General features: G+C 48.9%; 9 protein-coding genes across 9 annotated transcripts; 4 read left to right on the top strand and 5 right to left on the bottom strand.

The window, feature by feature from the left end:
- The first annotated feature begins 355 nt into the window (after positions 1–355).
- Positions 356–1,634, top strand: K441DRAFT_670729 (alpha/beta-hydrolase). The gene is made up of 2 exons (XM_067650318.1): positions 356–381; positions 436–1,634. Exon 2 carries the CDS (start codon positions 591–593, stop codon positions 1,440–1,442), a length of 852 nt encoding a protein of 283 aa, XP_067497018.1. The 5' UTR covers positions 356–381; positions 436–590; the 3' UTR covers positions 1,443–1,634.
- Positions 1,635–2,182: 548 nt separating this feature from the next.
- On the bottom strand, positions 2,183–4,304 carry K441DRAFT_691157 (uncharacterized protein; the record flags this gene model as incomplete). The annotated part of the gene is made up of 3 exons (XM_067652456.1): positions 2,183–2,220; positions 2,254–2,287; positions 3,600–4,304. 3 exons carry the CDS (start codon positions 4,302–4,304, stop codon positions 2,183–2,185), a joined length of 777 nt encoding a protein of 258 aa, XP_067497017.1.
- Positions 4,305–5,468: 1,164 nt separating this feature from the next.
- K441DRAFT_354782 (ribosomal protein L32e) lies at positions 5,469–6,458 on the bottom strand. The gene is made up of 5 exons (XM_067641333.1): positions 6,297–6,458; positions 6,185–6,224; positions 5,934–6,058; positions 5,667–5,788; positions 5,469–5,609 (listed from the first exon to the last, which is right to left on the bottom strand). The coding sequence occupies exons 2-5, from the start codon at positions 6,222–6,224 to the stop codon at positions 5,501–5,503; spliced, it is 396 nt and encodes a 131-aa protein (XP_067497016.1). The 5' UTR covers positions 6,297–6,458; the 3' UTR covers positions 5,469–5,500.
- Positions 6,459–8,162: 1,704 nt separating this feature from the next.
- On the bottom strand, positions 8,163–8,801 carry K441DRAFT_593829 (uncharacterized protein; the record flags this gene model as incomplete). Its single annotated transcript, XM_067644926.1, has 3 exons — positions 8,163–8,317; positions 8,375–8,657; positions 8,730–8,801. 3 exons carry the CDS (start codon positions 8,799–8,801, stop codon positions 8,163–8,165), a joined length of 510 nt encoding a protein of 169 aa, XP_067497015.1.
- A 134-nt stretch (positions 8,802–8,935) lies between these two features.
- On the top strand, positions 8,936–11,531 carry K441DRAFT_670717 (uncharacterized protein). Its single transcript, XM_067650317.1, has 3 exons — positions 8,936–9,610; positions 9,680–9,852; positions 9,928–11,531. Exons 1-3 carry the CDS (start codon positions 9,158–9,160, stop codon positions 11,036–11,038), a joined length of 1,737 nt encoding a protein of 578 aa, XP_067497014.1. The 5' UTR covers positions 8,936–9,157; the 3' UTR covers positions 11,039–11,531.
- Positions 11,532–13,875: 2,344 nt separating this feature from the next.
- K441DRAFT_354687 (uncharacterized protein) lies at positions 13,876–14,538 on the top strand. The gene has a single exon (XM_067641332.1). It carries the CDS (start codon positions 13,970–13,972, stop codon positions 14,429–14,431), a length of 462 nt encoding a protein of 153 aa, XP_067497013.1. The 5' UTR covers positions 13,876–13,969; the 3' UTR covers positions 14,432–14,538.
- Positions 14,539–14,645: 107 nt separating this feature from the next.
- On the bottom strand, positions 14,646–16,037 carry K441DRAFT_593916 (uncharacterized protein; the record flags this gene model as incomplete). The annotated part of the gene is made up of 1 exon (XM_067644931.1): positions 14,646–16,037. One exon carries the CDS (start codon positions 16,035–16,037, stop codon positions 14,646–14,648), a length of 1,392 nt encoding a protein of 463 aa, XP_067497012.1.
- A 2,103-nt stretch (positions 16,038–18,140) lies between these two features.
- Positions 18,141–20,583, bottom strand: K441DRAFT_682587 (uncharacterized protein; the record flags this gene model as incomplete). The annotated part of the gene is made up of 5 exons (XM_067651596.1): positions 18,141–19,360; positions 19,410–20,051; positions 20,102–20,316; positions 20,370–20,422; positions 20,473–20,583. 5 exons carry the CDS (start codon positions 20,581–20,583, stop codon positions 18,141–18,143), a joined length of 2,241 nt encoding a protein of 746 aa, XP_067497011.1.
- Positions 20,584–23,254: 2,671 nt separating this feature from the next.
- On the top strand, positions 23,255–26,739 carry K441DRAFT_670711 (uncharacterized protein). The gene is made up of 4 exons (XM_067650316.1): positions 23,255–23,683; positions 23,729–24,163; positions 24,234–24,415; positions 24,678–26,739. Exons 1-4 carry the CDS (start codon positions 23,474–23,476, stop codon positions 26,542–26,544), a joined length of 2,694 nt encoding a protein of 897 aa, XP_067497010.1. The 5' UTR covers positions 23,255–23,473; the 3' UTR covers positions 26,545–26,739.
- The last annotated feature ends 447 nt before the right edge of the window (positions 26,740–27,186 follow it).

Here is a 27,186-nt window from a genome sequence, read left to right as displayed (position 1 = left end):
AAGAAGTAGAGGTGGGTGGTAGCCATTATTCCGGCGTACAAGATTCGGCATTTTAAGATGCATATTTCTGTTGTAGCATTTTAATTGTTTTATATTACCTCCAGGTTGTGCTCTAGCAGCTTCTTTGGCTTATAAATTACGCTTGACCACGCCAGCGCTAGCAGGGAGCGCTGCTGGCCCGCTTAGGTTACCCCCTTGTATTATTAAATGCTAGAGCAATCGGCTGCGTAAGCAGCCGCTATATAAACTCTACATGCTGCTCTAAGGATATAAAGGTTCACTACAATTCCAGCAGTTCCGGGAAACAGGCGTCGTAGATTTCAATCTGCCAACAATACTACAAGCAAAAGAAGCCAAAAAAAACGACTACTAGAGGAACACGTGAGTGTTGACACTGACTTCTTTGAAACTCAACAGAGGTTTAATGTCTAATAGTAGTGTTCCTGAAGAAGCATACCGGGACAAATACTTAAGTACCACGAAATTGGAAGCTCTTTACAGCAGCGGCACCGACTTCTCTCATACTAGTGAACCAGCTCAACGGTTTCATACAGCAATTATCGGTCAGAGCCATTCACAGGGCAACAACCATGGGCGATATCGAATCACAAAGAGCCTCTGTTACTACAACCGACGGTGTAACAATCAGCTATATCCGCGCTGGGTCAGGCCCGGATCTCCTTTTCATTCCAGGCTGGTCCCAGACGGCTGCACAATGGCGGAAGCAGCTAGTAGAATTTAGTCAGAATTATCGAGTTACAGCAGTGGATATGCGTGGACACGGAGAATCTGGTAAGCCAAATTATGGCTACCGAATCGCTCGTTTAGCAGCCGACATTCACGACATAATCAATCAACTCGACTTGAGGGATGTAGCTGTCATCGCTCACTCTATGGGTTGCAGCATCATGTGGTCTTACTGGGACCTATTTTCTCATGACCGAATCGCCAAACTTATCCTGGTTGACCAGCCGGCTTTATTGACTGCGGATCCAACTTGGGAGGAGGGTATTGCGGGCAACCTCGGAGCCATCTTTACACCAACTAGTTCTTTCGAGTATTCATCAGCAATGCGGAGCTCAAATGGTGCCGCGGCTTCTGCAGCGTTGGTGGCAGGCATGAAAACACCCGGTATGACCGATGAAGACTTCTCGTGGATTATGAAGCAAAACCTTAAAATGCCGCGTGAGCACGCCGCCACACTCTTCATCGACCATGCTGCAGCTGACTGGCGTGACGTTCTCCCGCGAATCACTGTGCCCACACTAGTGATTGGCGGATCCGCCAGCCTAATTCCAACATCGGGCATTGAGTGGATTGCATCGCAGATTCCGGGCGCTAAACTCCGCATATTCAGCGAGAGTGAAGCTGGCAGTCATTTTTTATTTTGGGAAAATGCAAGCGGTTTTAATGCTACTGTCTATGACTTCCTTAAACAATAAGTGTAGACATTTATAACTAGACAACTAGTAATACTTAGTATATAGCCATTAGCATATCATTATACCGTTTTAGGTGCCCTTCTAATAGGTTTTATAATAGCGGTGTTATTATTATATAACTTTTATATACTTAGCTGCCCTTTCAAAACGAGGCCCATAAACTCTCGGGGAGATTTAGTTGGTTAATAAGGAGCCCGTGCGCGTAGTGCACGTACCAAGGGTCTACCCCGAGGGTCTGATTTATGAGATAACTTACCTCGCACTTGGACTCCTCCTTTCCCCTAAGGATTTATCTATTCATATAGTATACCATTAGGGGAGATAGCTGTTTGGTGGACAGTTGCCGTCTGATTGGACAAGGTAAAGGCTGGTGCTTCCGGGTTAAGCTTGGAGGGTCCCGAGGCACGGTTTGGAGCAAACCCCACACCTTTTGGGAGGAGCGTTAGGGTTCGTAGGCTCATATGTAATTCGTTCGAAATTATTGGTTGACCTACACTAGTGTTGGTTCTTGCGAATATCTAAAGCGTTCTATGAACCGACTTACCATTGTTGGAATTCGGTCTGTTGAAATAAATCATCGGCCTTACAAGCCCAAAAGTCGTCTCGTTGGAGACTCCTCGCCGTCTTAGTTCAATCATTCGTTATACCTTTGAATTTCTCGAAGCTCCTTAAAATCCCAAGGAGCCCTAAACATCCTAATAGTAATAACTTCAACGGTTGGATATCCCCAAAGCATCATATCAACCTCGTAACCTTCCTTCTGGAACATTTTGTCGACCTGAGTCAGGTGTCATGCCACCGACTCAGTTACCTACCCTTGACTCGGTCACCGACTCAGTCACCGACTCCCTATTACGTACCCCCCCCCCCCTGTACCTACATCTACCTTATGTATATATAGTCTCTTTTCTTCATAGGGTAATCAACACACGAGTCCTCCTTTCCTGACCTACTTTTTGCGGTCGACACATTTCAGTGTTTGCACTGGGAATAAACCCCACGCTAGAGGCGTAGGGCATGTCTCGCCAATGACTTCAATGTTCCATGTTTCATTTGGTCCGAGGTGTCTTTTTTGGTTGTGTGGTCTGTTTCTGGAACCCTTGTAGATCTTAGGAGTGAGGATGCGATGCAGAATTGTATTTTTGGTGAATGTGAAAAAAATTTAGTGGAAGAACCAGAAAGTCAGAGATCTAGTGTTCCATCTTATCTTATACTTTGATGCAGGAAACTGTGAATTTGAAGCAAAAGGCAAACTGATGCACTGGAGTACGCATGAAACAAACCACTTTGCAGCTGTCTTGTTTGCTTAGTGCCTCTAATGGCTTTCCATTCGTTCTTTATTTTTTATTAAAGTAGAGATTATTAACTTACGGAGACTACCGTACAGTAATGGTTAGAAGAATAAAGTTGCAAGAACTGATGTTTGTAAATAGTTCTAAAGAGCAACCCCGCCCATGCCAAAGAGAACTGACATGGACTTCTGTGCACACTGTAGACGAATATACAAATTAAATAGAGACGGGTGAATTTACAGTGGTAGGTCTCGTGACTAAAGACAAATCCACCATCCGATATATAAAATTTTGGGTATAGTGCAAATATAATAAAGGGGACAATGGGCGCTACCAATGCTCTTCTAGGCATACAAGCTCAATACAAGAGAACAAACCCGCCATTAACAACCCGGTAGGGTATAATATGGTTCATGGACCACAGGCAGAATAAGCAACAACAATTAAACTTTTTTAGGATCAAGTACGCTAAAATTTCCTCCCCCTTCTGGCGTTTTGAAACTCCAGGAACGCAGGATCATTGAGCTAGAAGAGAAAGGCATAACCAAGATTCAGGCAACGCTCCTACACCGACGGGGAGCTTTTGTAGAAAGAAATTCTGTGCAAGAACAGACCTCGATTTAGGCTAGACCAGGGCAAATAAGTGAAAGAAGACCTCTTGCAACGGCACAGAAAAAAAACATGCTCGAAGCTTGTTCAATGGCACCCTTCAAAGAAGTGGTGGTATGAATGGATGACAAGGAAGGCCTGAGCTCTTTCGTTGTCATTCACTCTGGGTGGGAGCCTGTTGATCGGCCGGGCCAGGAGCAGGATTGTCACTGCCACCCGGGGGAGAACCATCGGATCTAGAGCCCGAGATGGGAACTTGTTCAACGGCCGTGGCACTAAGAAGAGTCGTGGCTTGCGACATTGGAAGGCTTGTCGGGCTGCTTGAACAAGCGTTTACTATCGATGACTGTAGCGTGGGCAAGTTGCCCATGCTGTTCGAGCGTGTGCTTGGGGTTGAGACTGGTTGTTCGCGGGCACTGCCCCCCTCTCCTCGATATTGGGTCGAGCGACTCTCCTGACTTCTCCTTGATGGACTTGGGTCCGCATTCCGACTATTCCTCCGGCCGCCGTACTGTGGATCATCGCCTTTGAGCATGTGTCGGAACTGGCCAGTCTCCCTGTCCACACACCACATCTTGTAAGGTCCAGGAATGAAATCGCCGACTTCGTCCCAACATTGTACCCAACCTACACCGTCATCCAATCGAAAGAAACCAACTGTCTTTATTCTACCGTTGTCGTCAGTGATCTTTCCGTATTGCTTCCGACTATCGTAATCCGGCTCCAGCATATGGCGTTTGAGAACTTTCGAGTATTTAACGTGGATCGGCCGAGCGAGCTTTTCTTCCGGGAAATCAGTGGCGACAAGGTACCAACCCCGGCCAGGTATGTACTCATATATGCCGGAGATAGGAGCCTTCCAGTGTTCCGTCTTACGGCTGGATTTTTCGGAATTCTTGCGTACGAACCATTTGTGAGGCGAGAACAGCGTTTGCGTTGCGAGGAAAAGGTTTGGCGTCATTTGATAGCAAGTGGTGTTGCACTTGCGCTGGCAATTGAGAGTGTTAAGAATTAAGACAAAGGTGATGCGCTCTAGTTATCAGGGGGGACAGTAGAACGAAACGGCGAAAAGTAAAGGATTGAATTTAATAACAAAGGCCAAAGACAGTATTATAAGCGGGAGCCAATTTAGCGAAGCGTTGGGACAGGTAATGGCTTGGGTCTAAAGCTTGTGACGGAAGCTTAAGTAGTATTAGAAATTTTCACTGTTACGGTGGTGGTGGCCGGGAGTCGCCCCAAGCAGATGCTACGGATAGTCATGGATTGGCGAATGATTAGCTGAGCTCTGAGGGATATCTTGAGTGTCTCTGTAAGTGAAAATTTATGAAGGAGAGAGCCGAGTAGCAGAGCTGCTCTTTCCAGAGCCGTACAGGTACTTCCCTCAGGTCCGTTTCGTTGACAGCGACATGCCGAACCAATCAAGCAGCAAAACCGGGGCCCGTGGCTATCGGAAGATGTCAGAAAGCGAGATAATGCTGCTGACGTGCGACATTGGCAACGTATGCAGCCCGATACATGGCGGTGTAAGGGGAGCGACATAGGTTGTCGTGGTGTTGAATGGAGATGATCGCGTGCTTGCAGCCGAAACCCTCGCGCCAAGCGAGAAAACGAAATAAAGATATATTTGACATTCACATGCCAAGACGTCACGATCTCCCCTGTAACACTGATCTCTGGCAGCTATGCATGGTCTAATGCACCAACCCCCCGGATGGGCAGTAAGAGTCGCAAGAAACTAGGTAAATATGCTCATTCCAACATTTGTGATCTGTCGCTCTCGGGAGGGTTCGGGCAATCAAACAGGCTGAATCGCTCAGCCATTGCAGGTTCAATGCAGTGCGGGAATGGAAGAAGCCAAGCACCGTTCAGCTGGGGGTGTGTATATCTTGCTCAGGTGCTTCGGTAGCCTTAGCTATCATTCACGACTGGGAACACGCTACATTTGCTATGGCCAAGCTCCTAGAAAACCCCGCACTGTACGTTTGTTTTCCCATTGTCCTAAAAGCTCACGTGTCCACTATCCAGTCCTAGACAATAATCGAAATGCCATGATCTTCATTGTGCCGGCAAAAGTTGGATACATGCTGCTCTGAAGGAAAGAGCTAGCTAAGAAATCCGCATTTGGGAAATTCAAGCGCCCCGCTCCCCCGAGCCAACCTATGACTCCGTCTTAACTTTCGCCTTGCCGTTTGTGACCTTGACGCCCAACTGCTTCGCCCGCGCAACGATCTCGATTCGCTTCCGTGCTGAGACTGAGTGTGAAATTCTGATAGCATCCATTAGCTACACGTAACTAGTATCCGTTCGAGTAGATGACACCTACTCTGCGGCGAATGTCCGGTTGTGCATTAGGAGAAGATCAACATCGCGCGTGTTGTTAACGAGGAAAGCCTTGTGGCCGGAGGGCATAAGGTGACGGGTCTTCTTGTTGGAGCCATAACCAATCTGTGTATCGAATTCCAGTTAGTTACAATCCTTAGCTTCATCCAGCTCCTCCAGGGGCTCTGCGGTTGGTTTGCCTAATGATAACATTGACCTCCGATCAACCTTGAGCAGGGAACGGTATCCCAAGTTCCGTATTCTTTCGTACCTTTGGCATAGCAGCCTGGCCCTTGAATCGCCTTCTCACTCTGTTGTCGATACCCTTGGGTTTCCTCCAGCTTGGGTCAACACATTTGAATCGGTCGCTCTGATGGCGGTTGAAGCGCTTAGTGTCTGGATACGGGAGAGCATGTCAGCATTTATGCGTGATTTGTGGCGACAGCTCTAGCAATAGCAGTATTCTGGAATTGGGGTTGTGATGCTGCTTCAGTTCACTTCAAGCGGAAAGTTCGAACGTACGCTTCTTGACGATTGGAACGTGCTTCTTTGCGGCAACCATCTTGAGAAATATCTGTCAGTAAGCAATTTGAAGGATTTGAAGGAAACGGAACAAAATGTGTATCGAAGGTACCTTTGCAGCGTGTTGAAGTCGGGCTCGATCTGTCGTCTCGTTCTGATGAATCGAAAATCTGAAAGTTGGTGGGTGTCTCGGCAGCTAGTCCAAAAACGCCGCTCTAAGCGAACGCGCAGAAAGTAACTTCCACTCTCCCACGACAGTTGCATATTTTCTGTCTCGTTCCCGCCGCGTTCGAATTTCCTCTAATAAATTACCTGAATACGAGATGTCGTGTTGAAGTTAAGATAGGATCCCAGTCCCGCCTTCAGATGTACATACAAATCTAGTTCTGGAGCCACACATGGATCATTTCAAATTACGAATAAATGAGTGGAAATGCCCCGCCTTTCAGTCCCAGATTTAAGGCGTTGTCTCAACATCCTAACTGTCACCGGCAAAACAAATCGCCCTCCTAGTCGTCAATAATCAACCGAAAGTTTCCTTGCGCAACTAGATCAAGAGCATCAAATCCGCCATCGCTATCACTGGTCGAAACTAATGCCGAAAGTCGAGCGCCAAGAGTTCAGCCTTTCCTTGCAACGGAAATTGAGAAAGCCTAAGCATCGGATAATCTAACAAATTTACTACTTCTGAGATTCGTTAAAATCGGGCTCTTCTACATCATCGTTAGACTAAAATAATTGGTCAGGAGGATTACCCATATGACATCCTCTACGAGTCAGATAGTTTATGAATCTGTTGTTGGAGATGTTCAGCCAGTTTTTCTCTTCCTCAATTTCACATCTACGAACCCTGTGATTTTAGTGTAAGATATGAAAGTCGACTGGCCATCTTAATGTGACAGAATTCCACATACATGATTCTAGAAGGTCTTGGAAACCCTTGGGATCAACTTGGCCATATTCACAGCCTCTCTACTTCACTGTTACGTGAAACAAACCCCGATTGCGGAATACCTTCAGTAGCGTTGTTCCCCTCTTTCACTTGGCTCTCCTGCTTACTCTTCGCGATAGGGAGCGTTATCTGCTTCTTTAGTCGACGATCCCTTGTTAATAGATGCTTCAAATTCGAAATGCTCCTTATTATTTTTGTTTTTATGTTTCTGCTTCTTTCCAATTCTACCATGGCCTTCATGAGTATCCTGGTGACGCATCTCTTCTAGAAGATATGCAAGATTTGTTCGAGCGCTTCCCCTACTGGGGCGAGCGGCTTTACAAGATTTTGAAAGAAGTAGAAGACCCAACACCGATAACTTAGTACGAAAAGTGGTCTGGTCGCCGCAAGTCACCCCGCTATACCTACTGGGCTGGCATCATCGCCTTGGGATTCGCTCTGTTTTTCGGTATTACGGCAGCCATCTTGGGTACCCTCCAAGTCTGGATATCCTATTGCAACTGGTAGGGCGAGGCAGTAGGGCATTCATGTAAATTGCTCAAGAGTCACTGAATGACAGGAATAGGGCCTCTATAGCTGTCAGCATTAGTTCAACGACCATTCTAACAAGTGAATCGTCTCATTGAAAAGTGCTTCTCAGTGGATTATTTAGGAAGCTATGCGCGCTTACGTGCCTTCTTGGATCGCAACTGCATGGGGTTTTAGTTGTGAGCGTCTCCACTACAGAAGTAAACAAGAAAGGTAAGATAAAGGGGAAAACCTCGCATGGTGGATGTTAGATTTCTTTAAATTTCGCTTGGAGAGGATCGAAGTCGTATTTTGTCTTCTTTGCTGGCAGGGTTCCGTGGGCCATGTCAAAGGTGCAGTTACACCGTTGGATATTATGCTTGCGAATTCCAAATCGAATCGTTATTTGCACAAATCGTCAAACCTCTTGGCCGAACCGGAAGCTAGACATTACGATACCCCGTTTGCCACAAACGCCCAACGATGCACATAGAACTCGTAGAGGTCATCGAAGCCATTTCATTTCTTTCCCTTCTTTTTCTTCTTCCCTCCACCACCTCCAGCTTGGGGCGCGGATTTTGATTCCGGTATGGCTGACCTGACATCCTTACCCGAAGCTCCTTCCGGTATTGGTGTGTGCGTACCCGTACCTTGATCGGCTGGAGCACTAAGATCTGTGTGATCCCAGCCGTTAGCTTTTGCTGTTCCATTCAAGAAACCGGAGAGTATACCGTCGATGACCTCTGGCAGAGCTGCCATATGCCGTCCTAGCTTCCCCAAACTGCTAATAAGCCTGCCGACTTCTGCTGCCTTGTCCGTTCTGTACTTAAGACATGTGCCTGACTCTGGATCATAGGTTTTTAAGGTAAAGGTCGCCTGGAAAGCGGCAACGGAGGGCTCTGAAGGAGCATTTGAAGGTGGCTTGGACGAAGATTTTGCTGCTGATTTCTCTTTCTGTTTTCGTATCTTCGAGGCATTGGGCTTGAGAACGGAATATTTGGATGTGATCTTGGTCTACGGGGAGTGGAGAAGTTAGCGCCGTGGCGAACTGGCAATTGCCGGTATTGAGCATTCTGGGAAGCATACTGTCGTAGGTCGCGCCTTCAATAATAACGAGGACTGCTCAAACCATTCCGAACTTGTAGTAAAGTTCGGCATTGTGAATGAATGTTATTTATGTGTTTCGAAGTGGGATTCGGTAACTTTTCGCGGGGTGGATAGGAAATGGAAAAACGTAGAGCCGGCAGGGCTGAATTCGAGATTTTTCTCTCAACCTAACAGTCACACTTGGCATTTCTACAGGCGAAGGCTACTCTTGAAATATTGTGTTGACCGAGTGACGCGCCTTGCTGGTCGCTGTACATATTACTATTAGCCTAACACAATCCTACATCCTACAAAATTAAGCTGGAATCATCGTGTTCTACCATTACCAAAACCGGCCATTTATCCACGGTTACTCTTAATGGGTTGAGTATCGAGTTATCTGAAGGATCAGGAATACTGTGACGACTATGACTCAAGGAAGGGAAGCACAAAATGATACGAATATCCTTTTAACTAGACCATCTGCTCAATCTCTCAACCATGCAAAAGACATGTTGAGACAGGGAGGAATAGATCCAGAACAGATGGCCGAATCTCAATTAAATGCCTTCGCTACCACTACCCCAGAGGCACAGCCAAAGCCATTGGAGATGTATCTGAGGTCTCTGCGAATACATCAAGATAGCCATGGTCACAATGACGATGGCCAACCCTCAACTACCTTCGAGTCTCCGGAAGAAAAGGCAGCAGCTTTTCAAGCTACGGCACAAAACCTAGTACGCAGATCCAAAGAGATGCTTGCGGAAGTAGAGCAGTGGGTAGAGGCCTTGCATGAGAAGAAATTAAGTAAAGGAGAAAGAGCTGTAGAGTACCGGGCTCTGAGGAACGATATTCGATCTGAGCTATCATTCTTGGAAAAGGTATCTTCCATGTCTGCATTATGCCTTTCTTCCTTGTCTTTAATGTACAACACTAATAAGCATCCTCAGCTAAGTGAAATGGATGGATCAGAGGAAAAAGCATACCAATACCTTGTTTCTTCGAATTTGTTGTTTTTCGAAGCCTTATGGGCTGCAGCGAAGCGGACTTCAGGCCTCTTATGTTTCAGGAAAAACTTCTTCTTCAACAAGGCCACTCATAATAGTCAAGGGGCTAATCAAGGGTAATGCCATCTATCTGGAACCGATTATTCACCCGCGCCAACTGTGTCATGGCCGTCCTGCTAACGCTAGTATAGAGGAAGCTTAGGAAATTCTAAGGTGAGCCGTAGGGCTCCAGGACCAAAGGGAGTTGCACTGGTTGACATTGTCTCATGCGATGGCCTTGAATGGACGAAAATATCGACAATATCGGAGAAGCGACTCTTGTTCGATCTGGCTAAGCTAGGATGGCAAAATGACGGTTTCTCCGATGATGATGACGAGGGTGATGCGGAAGATCATCGGAACACGTCTATTGATAGCGATAATGAAGATGAAGTGCCTTTGGTGAAAAGTGCTAAGGATCTTGCTAAGGCAGCAGCTTCAAATCGAACCATGGGCAAACATCCTCGGGTTGTATTCGTTCTGCCACGAATCGCATCTGGGAGAATTACAGCGATTGTCAACTTTCTTAACAAGATAAGGGCTACAGGTGCAATTGTACAATGCGCTGATGACTTGGAGCCCGCACCACCTCTCGAATCTGTCTTGCCAAAGCTTCTTGTCGACCGCTCGAGAAACCTTTCCGAGACTCTCAATATTGACTGCACTATTCTGCTGGCCACAATCTCCGACATTTCTCACTCAGAAGTTCCGATGCAGGATTGGTTTCCAAGGGCGGTTAGGGCTCAGATTAAAGCCGAGGCAGAGGATCGTCTTCTGTCAACACAGCTTTATCCAACCATGGACAGTCACCCTATGGTCTGTACTACGGAGGCCGCGGTGCAAATGAAGGAGATTGTTGCCACGATCGGAACCGATACTGAGAAGGCGCGAGCGCGGATTTTACTAGGAGAGGATGAAGAGAAGCCTAGAGATGAGCTTTTGAAAGAGTGGCGTCAGTTATCCGAGTATCAAGTGCCAGAAGGCTTGCAGCTGCCGATTAAAGTGGTCAAGAGAGAAGCAGAAGGTGCTCGTCTACCTCCTGTAGCCGAGGCTGTTGCTGCGCAACTCAGCCCTATCAACAAATCTGTTTTTCTCTACGGTTGGGCCACTGGATTCACTACTCTATCATCCAATCGAACGGTGGCCAAGCAAATCGAGCATATCATTGCGGAGAAAGGTACCGATGAGGCGGATGTTGGTCCACCCATCTGGCTTTGTGGAGAGGCGAGAAGTTTGGTGGCCAGACAAGGAAGGCAAAAATGAGAATGGGAATATTAAGATAGAGACATGTTATGGGGGAGACAGCGCTTGAATTAGGTAGGGTCCGAAAACACCCAATACATGGATATTACTCAAGGGAGCTCAGAACCCAACTCCATTCTCGTAGTACTTACGCTCAGGTTTCACGGTCCATATGGTATGCCACGTTTACCCAACGCTGCAAGATATGAACACGAGAATGCCTTCCTCTTGATGATCTACGTTAAGTCTTTCTATACTTATTTCTCAAATTAGTCACGCGCTTATTTCTCGTCACTCCGTTCCTTACAACCTGAGGTGTTCATTGGCAACGATTAAGCATACCTCATATACTCAGAGAAGCTAGCCATGTGAAGTTTTTCTACCTATATTCACGCTTCTGGTTATCCAAACGTAGTTGTATAAATAGCCATCAATTACTCAGTACGTTCGCTTCTTCCTATAACTCCACCTACCTCCTAACTGTCGAGAAACCCGTCGATAAAACAACGCTCAGACTCCAACCCATTCTCTACAAACTTCATTTCAACTACCTCAATATCTAATCAACAAAGTAACCGCTCAAGAACACTACTAAAAGTCGACCGCCGAATCAATACAAGCTGCAGCTGTATCATCATCAACACTCTGATCAGTATGCCTGTTCCCTATCTCAGCAATCCCAAATGCAGTCATGTCAACGTTGCACTCAACGCAACTTGCCCTTGGTGCAGTACGCGTAGGGTTGCTCTTGCTCTTTCGATTACCGAGAAATAGAAGATGTAATCACTGATGCTGCTTACTTTACTTGGGCCACACAACGATTACGATGGCGATACCTTATTGTACTATCTACTGCCATTTGCTACTGGTAGCGTTGATGCATGAATGAATTAACGGGTGGAACGGCTACATCTTCCTCACTATAAGTAGCATTAATTTGGAAATTCTTTCGTTGCCTGTGTACTGTAGAAAATTACCCTTTCACTGCAGGAACACAAGCCCAATACAAATATAATCGTATAGCCTCTTTCTATGCCTCATTTCAATGCCACTCACCCAGTCCGCCCCATTTCATAATTCTACCATATGCTGTTACCCATGTAACATATATCAGTACCAAGCCTAGCAGCCCCAGTGCCGCTAGTCTAAACCAACGCCATCAGACTCAGAATGAAGATGCTAGATAGATAGTCCAAGGGAAGGAGCTTGCTCACGGGCCGATAGGTACCTGGACTGCTCACTAGCCTCCCTTCCAGAGCCGAAGAGCGGCAAATTTGAGGCTTAGATCAGCCACTCAGGAGTCGAGGCCCAGGAAATATTCATGATCTACGGCACCCTATTTTCTTTCTCCCCGCCATCAAAAGCGCTCCAGAACCCTCCAGCAGAACCCTGGCGCTGAGAAATCCGAGCAGTCTACTGGTCTCTCAGTCGTCTTAGGTGGGTCTGAAATCCAAAAAAATTCCGCTTCATGGATCGTGAATTTTTTTCCTCTTCCCTTCCTCTAAGGACCTCGGAATCATCCGCCCGTGGCACCGGTCTACGTACCTGCCTGAACGCCCGCCGCAACATCTCCACCAAGTACCCAGAACCTCCGCAACACTAACCACCCACCGCTACCACCGTCAGCCCGCCCAAGCCCTCAGACATCTAGACCGCAGAGCTCCCTCCCCCCCATCACGCAGCGCGCTCCCCATCCTTCCTCAAAGCCACCACCGTCACCATCACCCTCCAGCTTCTCCCTGCCTCTCGTGCTCCCCCACCATCACGCCACCCAAGACCTCAGGCCTCCCAAAACCCCCACCAATCACCACCAGCAGCGCCCGACCACGCAGCCCAAAAAAAAATCCCCATCAGCCCCGCACCGCACCCAGAGAGAAGCTCCTCAACGCACAAACCGCCCCGCACTCCACACTTTCGCACCAGCGCCACGCATCTATCGCGAATCGGCCGCTTCGCTAGCGCGGCGCACTTTCCCCGCATCCCTGCGCCGCAGCGTGCCCCGCGATGCCCCGCGCGCAAAAACAGTTCCAGCCCGCCTAGCCCCGGCCCTAGCAGCAACGATGGCCGGAACGCAGGGTAGGGCGGGGTAGGGCAGGATATCGCAGGAGAGCGCCAAGGGCGGGCGTATGCGAAGGCGGCTGGGCTGAGCGCGCGAAGCGCGCGAATGGGTGAGTTGGGTGCGCGGGACTGGCTGGGTTTTTGTGTTGGGGAAGCTGGATGCAGGGAAAAGAGGGCGGATGGGAACGAGGCAGGTGGGAACGTGGGGTGGGGAGGGAGGGAAGGGGAGAGGAAGGGATTGGAGCGGATGCGGACGGATCTCCAGTGGGCGCGAGGCCTGGTGACTGGCGGGAGGAAAAGCTGGAGCGCTGGATGGGCTGGTGTCATGNGGAGAGTTTGTTGTGTGTGCGAGGGATTAGTAGGAGGGTGAGGCATGGCTGGGAGGGAAAAGGCAAGGAGGGTCGTGCGAATGAGCGGCTTGATTGAATACGAGAGAGTAAATAACGTGACTAGGGGGTATGACGCTGATGAATGCGAAATGCTAATGCCAAATACCGATGCCAAATACCGATGATGCTCAGGATCCCTCCCCCAAAAATAAATTAGAAAGGAAAAAACGAGATCGGAGCCAAGCCAATCCAAACTTGCTCGCCCAAAGATCCTGACCCAAACTGTGTATAAATGCCAATAGAGATGTACCACCAATGCCTTAAACAAAGGAAAGATGACGATGAGTTGCGAAGAATGCTTCGAGAATGTCCTTCCATACACGCGAGCGGCGCCCAAAATGGCGCGTCTAACAAAGTTCCACCTGACCAAAATCTCCGAGCCGGTTCTTTACAAGTTACGGTTGGGTTCAGTCGTGCGATAACCTGGTCTTTCTAGTTCCGAATGATGACGAGTCGAACCACCCAGATGCCCGGGCTTGCGCTTCCCACATTCTAAATTGCCAAAATGCCACGACACACGAAATGCCTCCTTTTTGATATTTTTTATCTGATGCGAGAGAGAAAAAAAGAAAAAAAAACCTGTGATGCGTCATTCAGCTGCCCGACAGGCGAGGCCCGCCAAAATTTGCTTGCTTCACCCGGGCGGTACGGCGCCGGTGATCTGCCAGCGCACAGGAAAAACCATGCCAGGCCTGCCACGCATCGTATGTTTCTTTCGAACCAAAAACCAAAAACCATCGTGGCTCCAGCCAAGAACCTAATTGCTGCAGGAACGGGCCAGGGGGGAATTGTCGGAAGAGGGGTAGTGCAGCACCAAGCGGTGGAGGATTTTGCCTTGCATGGCATGGGAAAAAGGGAAAAGGGGAAAAAGAGGTTGAGATGCCGGGAGTCCCACGGTTTTGTCGCTTTGGGAAGATGGAGACTTTGGGCCTTGACTGTGGAGAAATGTGGACCAAGGGTCCGGTGAGAAAAGACGCCGGCGTGATCAAAAAGGCGGAGGTGATGGTCGGCTGAGGTTAGCCCTGTCTTGTCCCGTCCGAATTGCCCGAGGAGATGTGTCCAATGTTCACGTAAATGCTTTCTTGGGCCTGGAGAACACCGTTACTCGCGAGTCAACTGCCGTAACGTGTCACGGATATGTCTCTCCGTCGGTCTTGTGCTCCAGTTTTGTCGCCCTCGAATCACGAGTCTTCCGCTAGTATCCCAACCCATCTAGCTGGCACACCGCCCTCCATTTCTGCTTCTGCTTTCCCACTCGTCTTCCTGGGCGGTAGCCAAACCCTCGCCTTTCCCAACGCCTTCGCATCCAGCTTGCCCTCGCGTCGCATGTTCATTTCCAGCACTATGACTCGGAGGAAATCGCTGTTTTCGCGGGGTTCCCGCTGCCGCACTGCGGGTACAGGCGACATCGCCCGACCTGCTTCCGAAAGGGGAGATGGGTTTGCCCGGCTTTTGCGCCTCGCCGAACGATCTCGTCGATCGTACGTTTGCATTTGAATCATGGGCGCCGATGAGTCCGAGTCGAAATCTGGGTACAGTGCTTCATGTAGCTGCATTGACAGTTCTGTAAATGAAAGGGGCGTGGGCTGCGGGTTTAGATAGCGACGGAGGGCCGGCGTTGGCACGCCTTGGAGAGGTTTCGGTCGCATTTCACTGGTGAAGCGTGGGGAGAGCAGTGAGCGGGTGAGAAGATCATCAGGTGGAACGCTTGGTGCGGTGAAGTTGGAGAATGATTTTGCCGCGGATCTGAGTGCTTGGAGTGAAGCCGTGAGATTTGATTTGAACGACCTGAATCGAATGGATGCATTGGGCGGCCTCGCAACCATCTCTGGGGTAGGCATGTCGCAGGTAACTTCGCAACCTTCAGGAGTGAAATGGAGCAATGGATGGTTAAGAATGCAGTCTTCCTTTGGAGGAGACTGTACCAACTTCTCCCTGCGCTCAGATACAGGTTTCCTACCCATTGAGCCAGGTGTAGATGGACTGCTCCATGACGATGCTGCAGACCGCTCATCCGTCTCCATTGACGGCACTGAAGGCAACGACTCGCTCGAAACAGACCTTGACGCCATGAAATCCCTCTCTTGCTCAGTGGTGCTTGCGATACTGCCTGCATCATCGCCATCGCAATCGTCTGGTCGCTCCAACAAGATGTCCAGCGGAGAATGCATGTTTGAGTGTCCACCCTCCAGATCTTCCTGTCTCCACTCCTCAATCAGCTCATCGATAGATATTCGTCGATCCGCAGGTCCTCTGCGACGCCGATTCAATGGCGGTGGGATCGATGTAACTGCCAACAGTGCGGCAACGGCGGGCGGTATTCCATTTTGCCTGTGATCCTCCGGAACCCGAGGTCTCCTCCCCCCATTCTGGCCTCTCGCTCTCACAGTCTGTGTGGATATCGAAGACCTGGTTGGTGTTCGCAGGGGTATGACAACGGGTTGCGAGTGAAGTGGTACAGGATCGGATACCATCCTGGGCGGCGGGTTCGGTTTTTGAGCTGGCTTTTCCTCGGTTGATACAGAGGATGCTCGTGTCGGTACAGACGGAGGCTTTGAAGTTCTCAGGCCCATCTTCTCGGTTTGGCGGTCCGGAGAGGAGGGCCGTTGCAAGTATCTATAGGACCTTGGCACCATCATAGTGGAGACTACTATTCGATAGACGCCAAAGACGAAAAGAAACTAGGTAGTTCCGCTATCCCAAAGTATCCAGGGAACTGACGGTGCAGGCCAGTCGAGGGTCGAGCTACTTACGTTATTGCCGAGACAGGATTGGTTGAGGATCGTTTGGGAATGTAGCGGGAGCAACATAGGGCGGACCGGGGTAGAGGGTGTCGTTTGGCAAAAAGTGCGGTTAAATATAGAGAAGGAGAGGTTATACAAGGACACCAAGGCCAGGAAAGATTCACACAAGGGAATGTTGTAGTATATGGGGAAAGGAGAGGAAGAGAGCGACGTGGACGGGTGCGGCTAGGGCAACGGAATGTTGGGGGTGGATTGGGCTTGATGACGGCTGCTGAGCTGGAAAGCAGATAAGCGGGAGGCGGCGAGGCGACCAGGGGAATTAGTCGCGTGCAGTCTGGGTGTGACTCGGACCCCCAATAATCCACGTAGTCGAGGCATGAACAATAAGTAATGCCGGGAGCTGGCCCACAAGTAAGCAGCGCTCCCGGCTGTCACGCCCAAAGCGTGGCCTCTTCGTTGCTGACTGCCTTGTTGGTTGTGCCTGAAGACCAGCCCCCCTGTTGAGCGCCCGATGCGCCCAGATGCGCACGACACACAAGCACGACAAGTCCCGAATACGCGGCACGTAACGATAATGCGGATCTGACTCTCCAAGATTGGCTGGCCGTGACTGGCCCAGACAAGGGCCACAAGCCACAGCCTGAAATCTTTCTGCAGGGCTGAGTGTGCAGCGAGTCACTTCCACGCAGGGGGAAGAAGCCACCCAGAATCGCGCTATTTTGCCTTGAAAAATAAATTTGGCTCTGAAGGCGTACGAGAAGAACCGGTGAGGGAACGCCCCTCCGACGGGCAGCACAGCAGGCAAATTTTTCAAGTCGTCCTGTATGCACATGTAAGTTGCAAGTCACACTTTCCACGTACAACATCAACGCCCAAAAAGCGATAAAAGCGCCTAACCTGTCAGCGTCCTCATGCTTATCTCCGTATGGTTGCCCAGAGCGAGGCTCGACTGCACGGCGCGGCGCTGCACGAAGGCTGTCCGGTCTTCTAAAAATGCACCCCACAAAGCTGGTCGACAGCGATCCCGCTGTTCCCGACAAACGCCGACCTGCCCAAATCAAGTCCTTCCATCCCACTAAATCCGGGGTCGGATGTCTTGGGAGATGGTAGCAGAGATAAGCCATCCTGAGAGTCGAATCGGCAGCCAGTCCGACCCCAAGCAGCTCCAATGTATCTATCTCTGCCCCGTCCTGGAAATAGCCTTCACAAGAAATTTAAAGTTTGCAAGGAGTGTAATCCTGAAGTCATACTGGCAAGCTTAAGAAATCTCCCCGTATCAGTGTTCAAAGGACTTTGTAGTAATATAATTCTGTCCTGTTGTTGCCCAATCATACACGAACCGCCTCTCCTCCATTTTGCCAGTCCTTTCCCTGTTTCGCGGCCTGGCACCCAGGTCGCGGCGATAACACAAGAAGCTTCGGTCAGCCAAAGCCAAAATATCAAACCAAAACCCTCCCTCGCGCCAAAAGGAACGCCTCCCACCAAAAATTCCGTATCAAAATGTGGGGAAGACTACGGGGGCCTGCCGCCGATCCACGAAACGGGAAGATCGAAGGCGACACACGGGAAAGCGTGGGTGAGACCGAGGAGCTGAAATATTCCAAGAATCCCATCTGCCCTTCAACCCTGCAACCCATGTGTGCCCACTTTCCCATCCGATAAAAGCACAACATTAGAGAAACTTGAGATAACCGAGAAAACCGACAAACTCACCGCCCCTTAGTCCCAATCAATTACAGAGAAGAAAAGCAAAGAGAGTTGAAAGAAATTTTTCCGCGGGCCAAATATCCCACGCAAAAGATGCAGTCCATTCAGCAAGATCCAATCAAACCAAATGCGGAAAAGACATAGACATTGCTCAGGACACGACGCATCAGTCGGAGTGCACCGAAGCAAAGCGCATGCTGAAGAAAAGATGAAACGAAGCATGACTCAAAAAGCATCCTCATCAGTCCATCCAGCGTCGCTCCCTTCTACTCTCACCAATTGTCCGCCTCCTGCTTCCATTAATGTCTCCGAACCTGCATCCACGCCCCTAATACCTTTCAGCTTCTTGCCTTGACCCCCACGAGGTGACGCATATCCACCATCTGGCGTGAATCTCTTCCCACGTGCAGCTCTAAGTTTCGCGTAGTAGGCATCCATCGCGTCAGGCTCCGGTTCCGATGCATCGTCGTAAGTCTCCCAATTTTCGGAGCCAGAGACTGTGTTTGTCGTTGAGGAGGTCGCCGAAATCTGACGGCTCCCAGCGACTGGTGGCGCGTATTGAGCGTGCTGATACTGCGAACGGGCAGCCTGAGTGTATGACATGTGGGAACGATCGTCATAGACATCCTCGGGTTGAACGTTTCTAACGATGCTGGCACTGCGCTCGGGGTCGTACTCATACAGGTGCGACGGTGTCTCGATCGGCGGAGGGACGAAAAGGTCCTTCATCTTTGGTGGCGGGGCTCGCGGTGGACCCATTTTTCGAATTGTCGACTCTTCTCCCTCTTGTTGATAGCGTCGTTCAGGTGAGTTGCTTCCATGTGGCATGTTCTTCAAGGGAGCACGAGCTGGTATTCTCGATGGACTCTTAGCTACAGCAGAGGAAACAGGAGCAGCCGAGACTGAGCTGGCAAGAGGGTTCCGTGATACACTCATATTGAAATTTGCTGTCGGCGTTTTTGATCGAGATGGGGGAGGTCCACGAACTGTGCCTCCTCGTTGGCTTGCAGGAGCAGGCTTGGCAGGCTTTGGTTGCGGTTGTGGTGCGACTGAAGGCGCCTTTGATGGAGGTGGTGCAGATTTGGAAGAGGCGTACAGTTCATCGAGATATCGTTCACCGTGGACCAAAAACGGCCGGCCGTATTCGTCCTCCCAGGTCTCAAGCACCTTTCGCAGATCTGCCTCAACCTTAGGCAGCTCCTTGGCTATCCTCTTTCGCATCTTCTCTTCTCTCAACAGCTTTCCAGGATCACGCTTTTCGCCCTTGTTGCCACGAGCCATCAGCCGGGATGCATCCTGGCTCGAAGCTTGAAGGTCATTGCGATCCTTAACAAGTGACCGGTATTTATCGATCATTTGCAAAGTAGGTAGTCGTTGTTCCTTGAGAGCTTCCAGTCGAGCAATCTCGGCTTCATGAGCAGATAGCAGAGCATCGCTATAGACATCTGAAATTATATTAGTAACATTCTACATATACTCCCACTGTGCACGTACCCGAAAAGGCTGGTGTGAAGTCCAACATCTCCTCTTCGGAGAAGTACAGGCTATCCCAGAGTTCCTGAAGTTTGTATCTTGCATCTTCGACGAATAGGTGGAGATTCTGGCGTTTCAACTCGTTCAGTCTTGAGAGTTCGTCTTCAAATTCGTTGATAGTCCTTAAGCCACACCCACGATTACTCGCGAGAAACTGCTTGCGCTCGTGCTCTTCGACTCCGAGCATATCCCACAATCCTTCGATGGTTGCGCGAAGTTCTTTCAACCGCCGCTCTCTACCCCGCTTCTCTTCGACAAGTTTGTCTTTCTTAGCACGCAGCCGAACCAAGTCATCTTGATGCAGCCCTAATTGCTCCGGCGCATCACGGGCGTACTCAATAATCGCACTATCTGTTTGTGCCTGTGGTGTGCCAAGTTCTGCCCAAAGGTGAATAATCTCATCAGACAATATCTTAACAGTATTAACTCGTCGCGTGTACTCTTCGTAGACTCGCGTGAACTCGTTATCGAGAGATGTAACGTATGAGGGAGAAATGTTAAATGAAGGTGAAATGGCAGAATTTGGTGAGGTGGGTGGGAGTTTGATCTGGATGAAAGATGGCTCAAGATGAGATGCATACGATTCAAGGGCTTGGACAAGCTCTGCGTTGTATTAGCAATGCTACAGTCAAAGGATGTATGTTCGCGATTACTCTTGACTTGTTCGAAACGTTCCCGGTGGAGCTTGCTGATCACATTGTATTTCTCCTTGAGACCTTGTAAACAGCGCGTCAATGGGTAGGTAATCTTCAGATACTTGTCATCAAGGTCATAAGCATTTTTGGGTTTGGAATCATCTAGAGAGGTTTCCATCTGCTTAATGGTCTTAATCAGGCGTTGCGCCTCCTCAGTCATTTCATGTTTCTCACTGCAAGCAAGACCATCAGCGCGTTGGCAATAGTTGTCGCGGAATGTACATACTTAGTGACTAGGCGCAACTGGTTGTGTAGAGTCTCAGACAGAGCTGAGAAGAGCTGCCAGAGTGTTAGTTGAGCTGCGGATGAATGAAGTGGGTTGCGACTACCTCTGCCTCCCGCGAGTCTCTCTCATGGCTAGCGACACCAATTTCGTCGAATAGACCGTGCAGTTGGCCGATGATAGTAGTGACTTGCTGTGCCAAATAGCTCGTGTCCATGACTGCGTGCCTGCCTGCGGCGTTGTAGATATTCACTCGCTCATACGCTGAAGGTCGATCGTGGGAAGTGCAGTTGACGATCTCCAAACTTCGTGGGCGGCCGGCAGGCAGAGCGAGCGTAAACACACCAAAAATCCTTCAAAAAGAACTGAAAGATAGGGATTTAGAAGGCAAAATGGAGTGCAGAAGCAGAGAAGCGATGCGATGTTGGAGATGCTAGTGGTGGAGGTACATAGGTAATCAGGCCGCCTTGCAGATTTGTTGATCGACTTGTGGTTACCATAACAACCACAGTGACGCTATTTCTGCGCGGCTTTTCAGCCCTACAAGAGATGTTAACCTGTTCCTGGCCACGGCCTGCCCGTAACACACTTCCACCCACTAGAGTATCTTCTAATCTCAGATTTCACGAGCATGTTTACCAGGAAAACACCACACCGAAAGCTGCGGCTCCTTGTACTTCGTAGGTATTAAGTGTGAGTTCCCCTTTCATTTAATGAAACCGTACCCACTTGAACTTCGGCCCCTGCAGTATGCAGAAAAAAGCAAGTGATCTTTACAAAATCCAAACACATGAACAACAGATTGACTCCAGATTGACTGTCTATTGGGTAAGTATGCGCAGTGAGGTTTCTGGTCAGATATCAAGTCAATTTTCTCTTCAGCTACCATGGAGTTTAAGCAAACTCGCTGCAGTCAAAGCCATTCTCCACGCCCATCCTTCTAATCTAGACTCCACCTCGAGAACCACTCCATTACCACACCGGTAGCATTAAACGACGTCAGTCCAACCGCAGAGTTTCATACGGCTCTCCCAGAACCACAGTGGAAGGCTAGCCATGACCAAAGTCTTTTATAAAATAATGCACTAGCAAATCCATCCAGCCAGCACAATCCCATATGAATCTCTTCGCCCTTCCACTAAACACAGTTTTCGTCTTTGGTCTCGTGTCCTGGCATTCCTCCCTTCCCAGCCGTGCGTGGAGCCATTGCGGAATCGGAGTCGTATTCGGGTCAGGGTGTTGTCTCCGTCATACGCAATGATGCTGTCATTCTGACCATGAACCTCCATAATGGGATCTTTTTCTTGCTTGGCACTCCAGGCTGGCACCCGGCACCAAAGAGCGGCTCTGTGAGAGATGCGTCTGTGTAAAACGCACCCGAAGTTATAGCGAAAGCGGAGATCCGCTGGGGCAAGGTAGGTGAGCAAGCCAGAAATCCTACGAGACCACCACCGTTGGAGAGGCCAGCAGCATAGATCCTATTAATGTCGATGCAGAAGGTGGGTGTAAAGTTGTCAAGAAGGTTTTCGGTAAATGCGCGGTTATCAATGACTGAGGAAGGGGGTGCTTCAGGGTCACCAAGCCACTGGTGCTGTGTTAAAAGCAAAGCATTATACCCGCAGGTAAGCCAACCATTCAATAAATTTTTGGGAGCCTACACCTGGAGGCTTATAATCAAGGCCTTCTGGATAGACTACAATAGCATGCTTGTTGAAGTAGGGGTTGGAGAATTGGATCTGCGACTTGAGAGATGTTGTTGTCTGAGTCTATCCATGAAACGCGAGAATGAGGGAAGCAGGCTGGTCGTTTGAGTAGGAAAATGCCTTAGGTAGATGGAACAAATACCGACGAATACCTTCTCCTAACTTGGAGAACACAGTGAGATTCTGTGAAATACCGCCAGGGTATACATTTACTGGTAATGGTTTTCCACATCATCACTCTCGTGAGGCAATGCTGAAACGTTCTGAAAGGCCGCCAAAGCCACTCCTACCGTGAGGAGAGAAAAGTATGAATGCATAGCGCAGGAGAGTACGCTTTCAGTTGCTACCTTATGCAATTTTTTCCCTCGGCCTTGAAGAGATGTTGACTAGTTGTAAAAAGGTAGAAGTGCGCAAACAAAAGAAGTCTCTCTAGCAATGGGAATGTTGCGTGTCTGCGGAATTGTCACATATTATAGATTGATCAAGCGCCCAGTTTGAAAAGAAAGGTTTCCGAAATGTGAGGGGTAGTTGTTTGGATAAATGACGCAAGCCTATGGCCCCAGTACAGATCCAGAACAAATATGAGCTTATATACGAACTGATGACTTCCGATGCGTAAGAATGAGCTCTATTCCCTCAAAATATCATAGAGAATTTAAAAAGGAATCACCATACCTCTAGATATAGCGCCTTAGTAGTAAATGCACCTAGATTCTCCAAACCCCATCCAAGGAAGGTAAGAATCTTAAGCTCTTTTACAACTAAGGGGATATTGGCATTGGAACATGAGGAAGGTAAGAATCTTAAGCTCTTTTACAACTAAGGGGATATTGGCATTGGAACATGGAGATCGCTTGAAGGCCGCCGGCAGCCGATGTTAACGTCTAGATAGTTAATACCTCTCTATAGGGGTAGTTTTGCCCAAGTACGACAAGATAAACTACTATGAAACTCGTACCGTATCTTCCTTTGTCGGGAGCCAGGGATGCAAGGCTCGGATGGCCTCGAACATCCTGTTGTGACACATAGTCTTATTACCTCAATCATGAATAATGATGTCGCAATGCCTTTTATTTCGATTAAAAAAAGTCCATGCCCAATGCTGCACGGGACCACGCGTCCGCCTAACCACATACGCCACGTACCCTTTCCTTCCCAGCCTACCCACCCTGCCGCAATCTTACCGTTTAAACTTGAGATCTCATCAGAAGCATATCTTAAAGAGTTAAAAAAGCTGGGCAACCTTGTAGATATACTTCCTTGGATTATGACCCTTTCCTACCCTGTCAACTGAGTAAGAGTTGGTGCCCGCCACTAACTAGCCCAGGCACCGTCCCTCATTCCCTACATCGCAACCACAAGACACCCGACGGCCCGCGCACTTCTTGAGGCCAATCAAACCTCATGGGACAAGAACAGTCACGCTCTCCGCAAGAACACCCTCCACAAGAACACTATGCTCAAGAACANTCTCCNCAGGAATACTCTCCACAGGAATACTCTCCACAGGAATACTCTCCACAGGAATACTCTCCACAGGAATACTCTCCACAGGAATACTCTCCACAGGAATACTCTCCACAGGAATACTCTCCACTGGAATACTCCCCACGGGAATACTTCCCACGAGAATACTCTCCACAAGAGAACCCTCCACAGGAATACTCTCCACAAGAATACTCTCCATCTTCCCCTGAAAGTGACGACTTCATCCTAGGCCTTGTTCTCGAAGCGAGCCGTCATACTGCAAGAACCGTGCCCGTCTGCCGCTTTTATGCCAAAGGACACTGCAATCGAGGAGATGATTGTACCTTTAGGCATGATAAAGAAACTTACGCTCCAGAGGTAGTGCAATCTTTCAAAGACTCTAACAAACCGCTATGCCGGTACTATATGAAAGGTGGTTGTAATAGGGGGGCTTCATGTCTATTCAGACATGATGATACTTTTAGGACTAATGGCGAGGAAGGATCTGCGAGGCGCGCTGCTCCTTGCCGATTCTTCTCAAAAGGAAAATGCACTAAGGGTGATTCATGTCCGTTCCAGCATGATAGTACCACCAAGGGACAAGATCTTCCACAAACAACTAACAAGGTAGAATATATATCGCCAGTTTCAAACCCCTCGATTAAGACCTCGTAATCACTTGCTAATCAGTCTAAAGCAGCCGAACTCATTTTCTCGAAGGCTTGGAGGGGCTGATGTCGATTTCGCCGCAGGAGCAACAGTATCAAACCTCACTTTTGGCTCAGATCCTTCCGTGGCTCAAAACTCCGAAGCCGCCCACAATTCCTTACAGATGAGCTCTGTGAGCTGCAAATGGAATCGAGCGTACAAGAAAGTTTGGTAAGCATGAAGTCCTAAAGGGGCATCCGTCCCATTTTGTTGTGATTATAGAATAAAGCCTAGCGCAAAGCACTAGACTACTTCAGCTCTTTCACATTCCCGTTAGTACTGATACATTCTTGATTCAATGCCCCGCCATATCCCCGATGGGTTGAAAACTCAACAAAACCGCTGAGGCTTACTGCCAGCACGTCTTGTAATTTGAGATCTCTGTGCCGTGGCATCTTAATACCATGAGAAGTAGCCGCTAATCTCTTGAAAGGATCTATTATGAACGATTAAACACTGCAATTCGTGCAGCCAATGCCTTGGATGGGACGGAATTGCATGGGACAAGAATCAAAGCAGCTTACGGAGGCTCGACCTTCAGCAGTGATATGAGAGTGTCCAATGGACCATCTCATAGCACTGTGCTTGAGAATGTCGACAAGGCTGTGAGCTATCGTGAACTGAAGGACTTCTGCTCAGCACGTGGCGTTCATCCCAAGCACATCAAGTTCGGCGATCCGTCTTACGACATCCGTGAGGCTCGCTCCATTATAACTGAGATCCTGGAAGAGAAATGCGGGTCTGTGTTGGACTTTCACGTCAATACAACCAAAGACCCATCAAAAATAACAGCGATCGTTCGCTTTGCGCAGCCTGAGGATGCGCAACGTGCCGTAAAGAAACTTAATGGTACAAATTTCACTCGGCTCGGAAACTCACCTTTCTACATCACGCCCGTATTTGCTGTCAGGTTCACTTTACGGCAAGGTCTGTACCCCGCTATCGCCAAGGATGTCGACAACCTCATCTCAAAGCTGTCAAAGACCGATAACGTTCAAATTGTTGCTTATAACACAGATACCAAAGCCACAGGACCACCTGCTCTGCGAATCCACGGAGACAACGCTCAAAGCGTTGCCCGTGCGAAGAGCAGTTTAGAGGCCATTCTAGCCGGGACAATTTGCGTTAACGAAGACGGGAAGAATAACACCGGCGCCAAATTAGTATGGGATCCATTCTTCGCCCGGTATGAAGGTATTAGCTGGCTTAAGGAATTGATGACATCACTAGACGTATTCATTTACGCCGACGCCAGGCGAGGCCAGCTCAGATTGTATGGTGACTACGAAGTGAAGGAAGTCGCGAGCGCAATGCTAGTTAGAAAATGCCAGGTGTTAGAGACTACGAGACAGAAGCACAGGATTGGTTTAGACGAGAAATTATTCAAAGCAGCACTTTCCGGTGGAGTTAAACGTGCGGAGGAGATGTTTGGGGCTGACAGAGTTAAGCTGGAAATCACACCGACAGCCAAATTCCTCACAGTTTCAGGCTCAGCGCAAGATGCCCGTACAGTCCGCGAATTCTTACAGCCAGAATACGATGTAGGTGGAAATAATTCCATTTCACGTCAAAGTAGCCAGGGTGACACAACTCAGCCTTGGGAAGGAACTCAAAAAAATACTGAACAAGCAGACGACAACACCTGCGCAGTCTGTTGGACAGAGCCCTCCGTCCCCTACAGAACGCGCTGCAATCACCTATACTGCACCGAGTGCTTCGAAAACCAGGTCAATGCAGCAATTGCCGGCGTCAAGAACAGTCTTCCACTTCTTTGCCACTATAGCTCTTGCAGTCGCGCTTTCGGACTGGATGAGCTCCGTAACGCCCTCAGCTCGGATCGTTTCGAGTCACTCATGAAATCGTCCTTCGAATTCTATGTCAGAAGTCAACCACAGAGCTTTAAATATTGCCCAACGCCAGACTGCGACCAGATCTACCGCGTTTCAAGCACGGATGAGAAGAACGGCACTAAATTATCTCGGAATTACTATTGCCCCTCGTGTTTGACTGCAGTCTGCACGTCGTGCCACGTCCTGGCTCACGTGGGCTACTCGTGCGACGAATACGAGAAGCTGAGGCGAGATGCAGAGCGAGATGCGCAGAAGTTCGCTGCGTGGAAGAAAGATCATGACGCGCGTGATTGTCCAAAATGTGGTACTACGATCGAGAAGAATGAAGGCTGCAATCACATGGAGTGTGTTGGATGCAAGGCGCACATCTGCTGGTTCTGCATGAAGGTCTTTGATTCGAGTGGCGAATGCTATAGCCATATGACAGATTCTCATGATTGGGGTATTTGAAGTGTGCTTTTGGTGGCGTTGAGGTCTTCAGGTGTGTGGTATTTGATATTTGGTTGGGCCTGTCAAAGACATATCGATAGCCAAAATCTCCACTTCTAGAGAAGCATGTCGTTAGACAAGCAGTAGGACATCTATAGACTATAGCTAGAATTAAGCGAGCTTAGTTAGCTATGAAATTCAATAATGTACCTGAGATATCCCTTCGCACGCTGGTTTGCATTGGCTTGGCGCCAAGCTGTGGACGCCAGCGTGGAAGGAATCCCCCCCGGGACAACATGCGTTAGGTGATAATCTCACGTGCCGTTAAGGTGTATTCTCAATTTTTGGTGCCTTGGTTGTGCGTTTATGACCGTTTTCAATGTTCCCAGGGAAAAAGTACAAATTTCTACACATTTAAATTCTACAGCACTTCGGACGTTATCAAATGTCACATGGGGCGGGAAGGAATGCCTCTTCGCTTGTTACCTTTGTTACTGGCGCGTGCGGTGCTTTGTATCAATGACCGCAATAAATATATTAAAGAAGCAACAGCATTAATGTCGACCTGAATCAGGTTGTCTTGCCACCCCGACTCAGCTACCTATCCATTGACTCAGTCATTGACTCGGTCACCTACCTCTTGTTTCCATTGCCACCCCCCTC

Source organism: Cenococcum geophilum, assembly GCF_001692895.1.
Source record: "Cenococcum geophilum 1.58 unplaced genomic scaffold K441scaffold_85, whole genome shotgun sequence".
NCBI classification, from domain to species: domain Eukaryota; kingdom Fungi; phylum Ascomycota; class Dothideomycetes; order Gloniales; family Gloniaceae; genus Cenococcum; species Cenococcum geophilum.
This window is presented reverse-complemented; position numbering and strand designations above follow the sequence as displayed.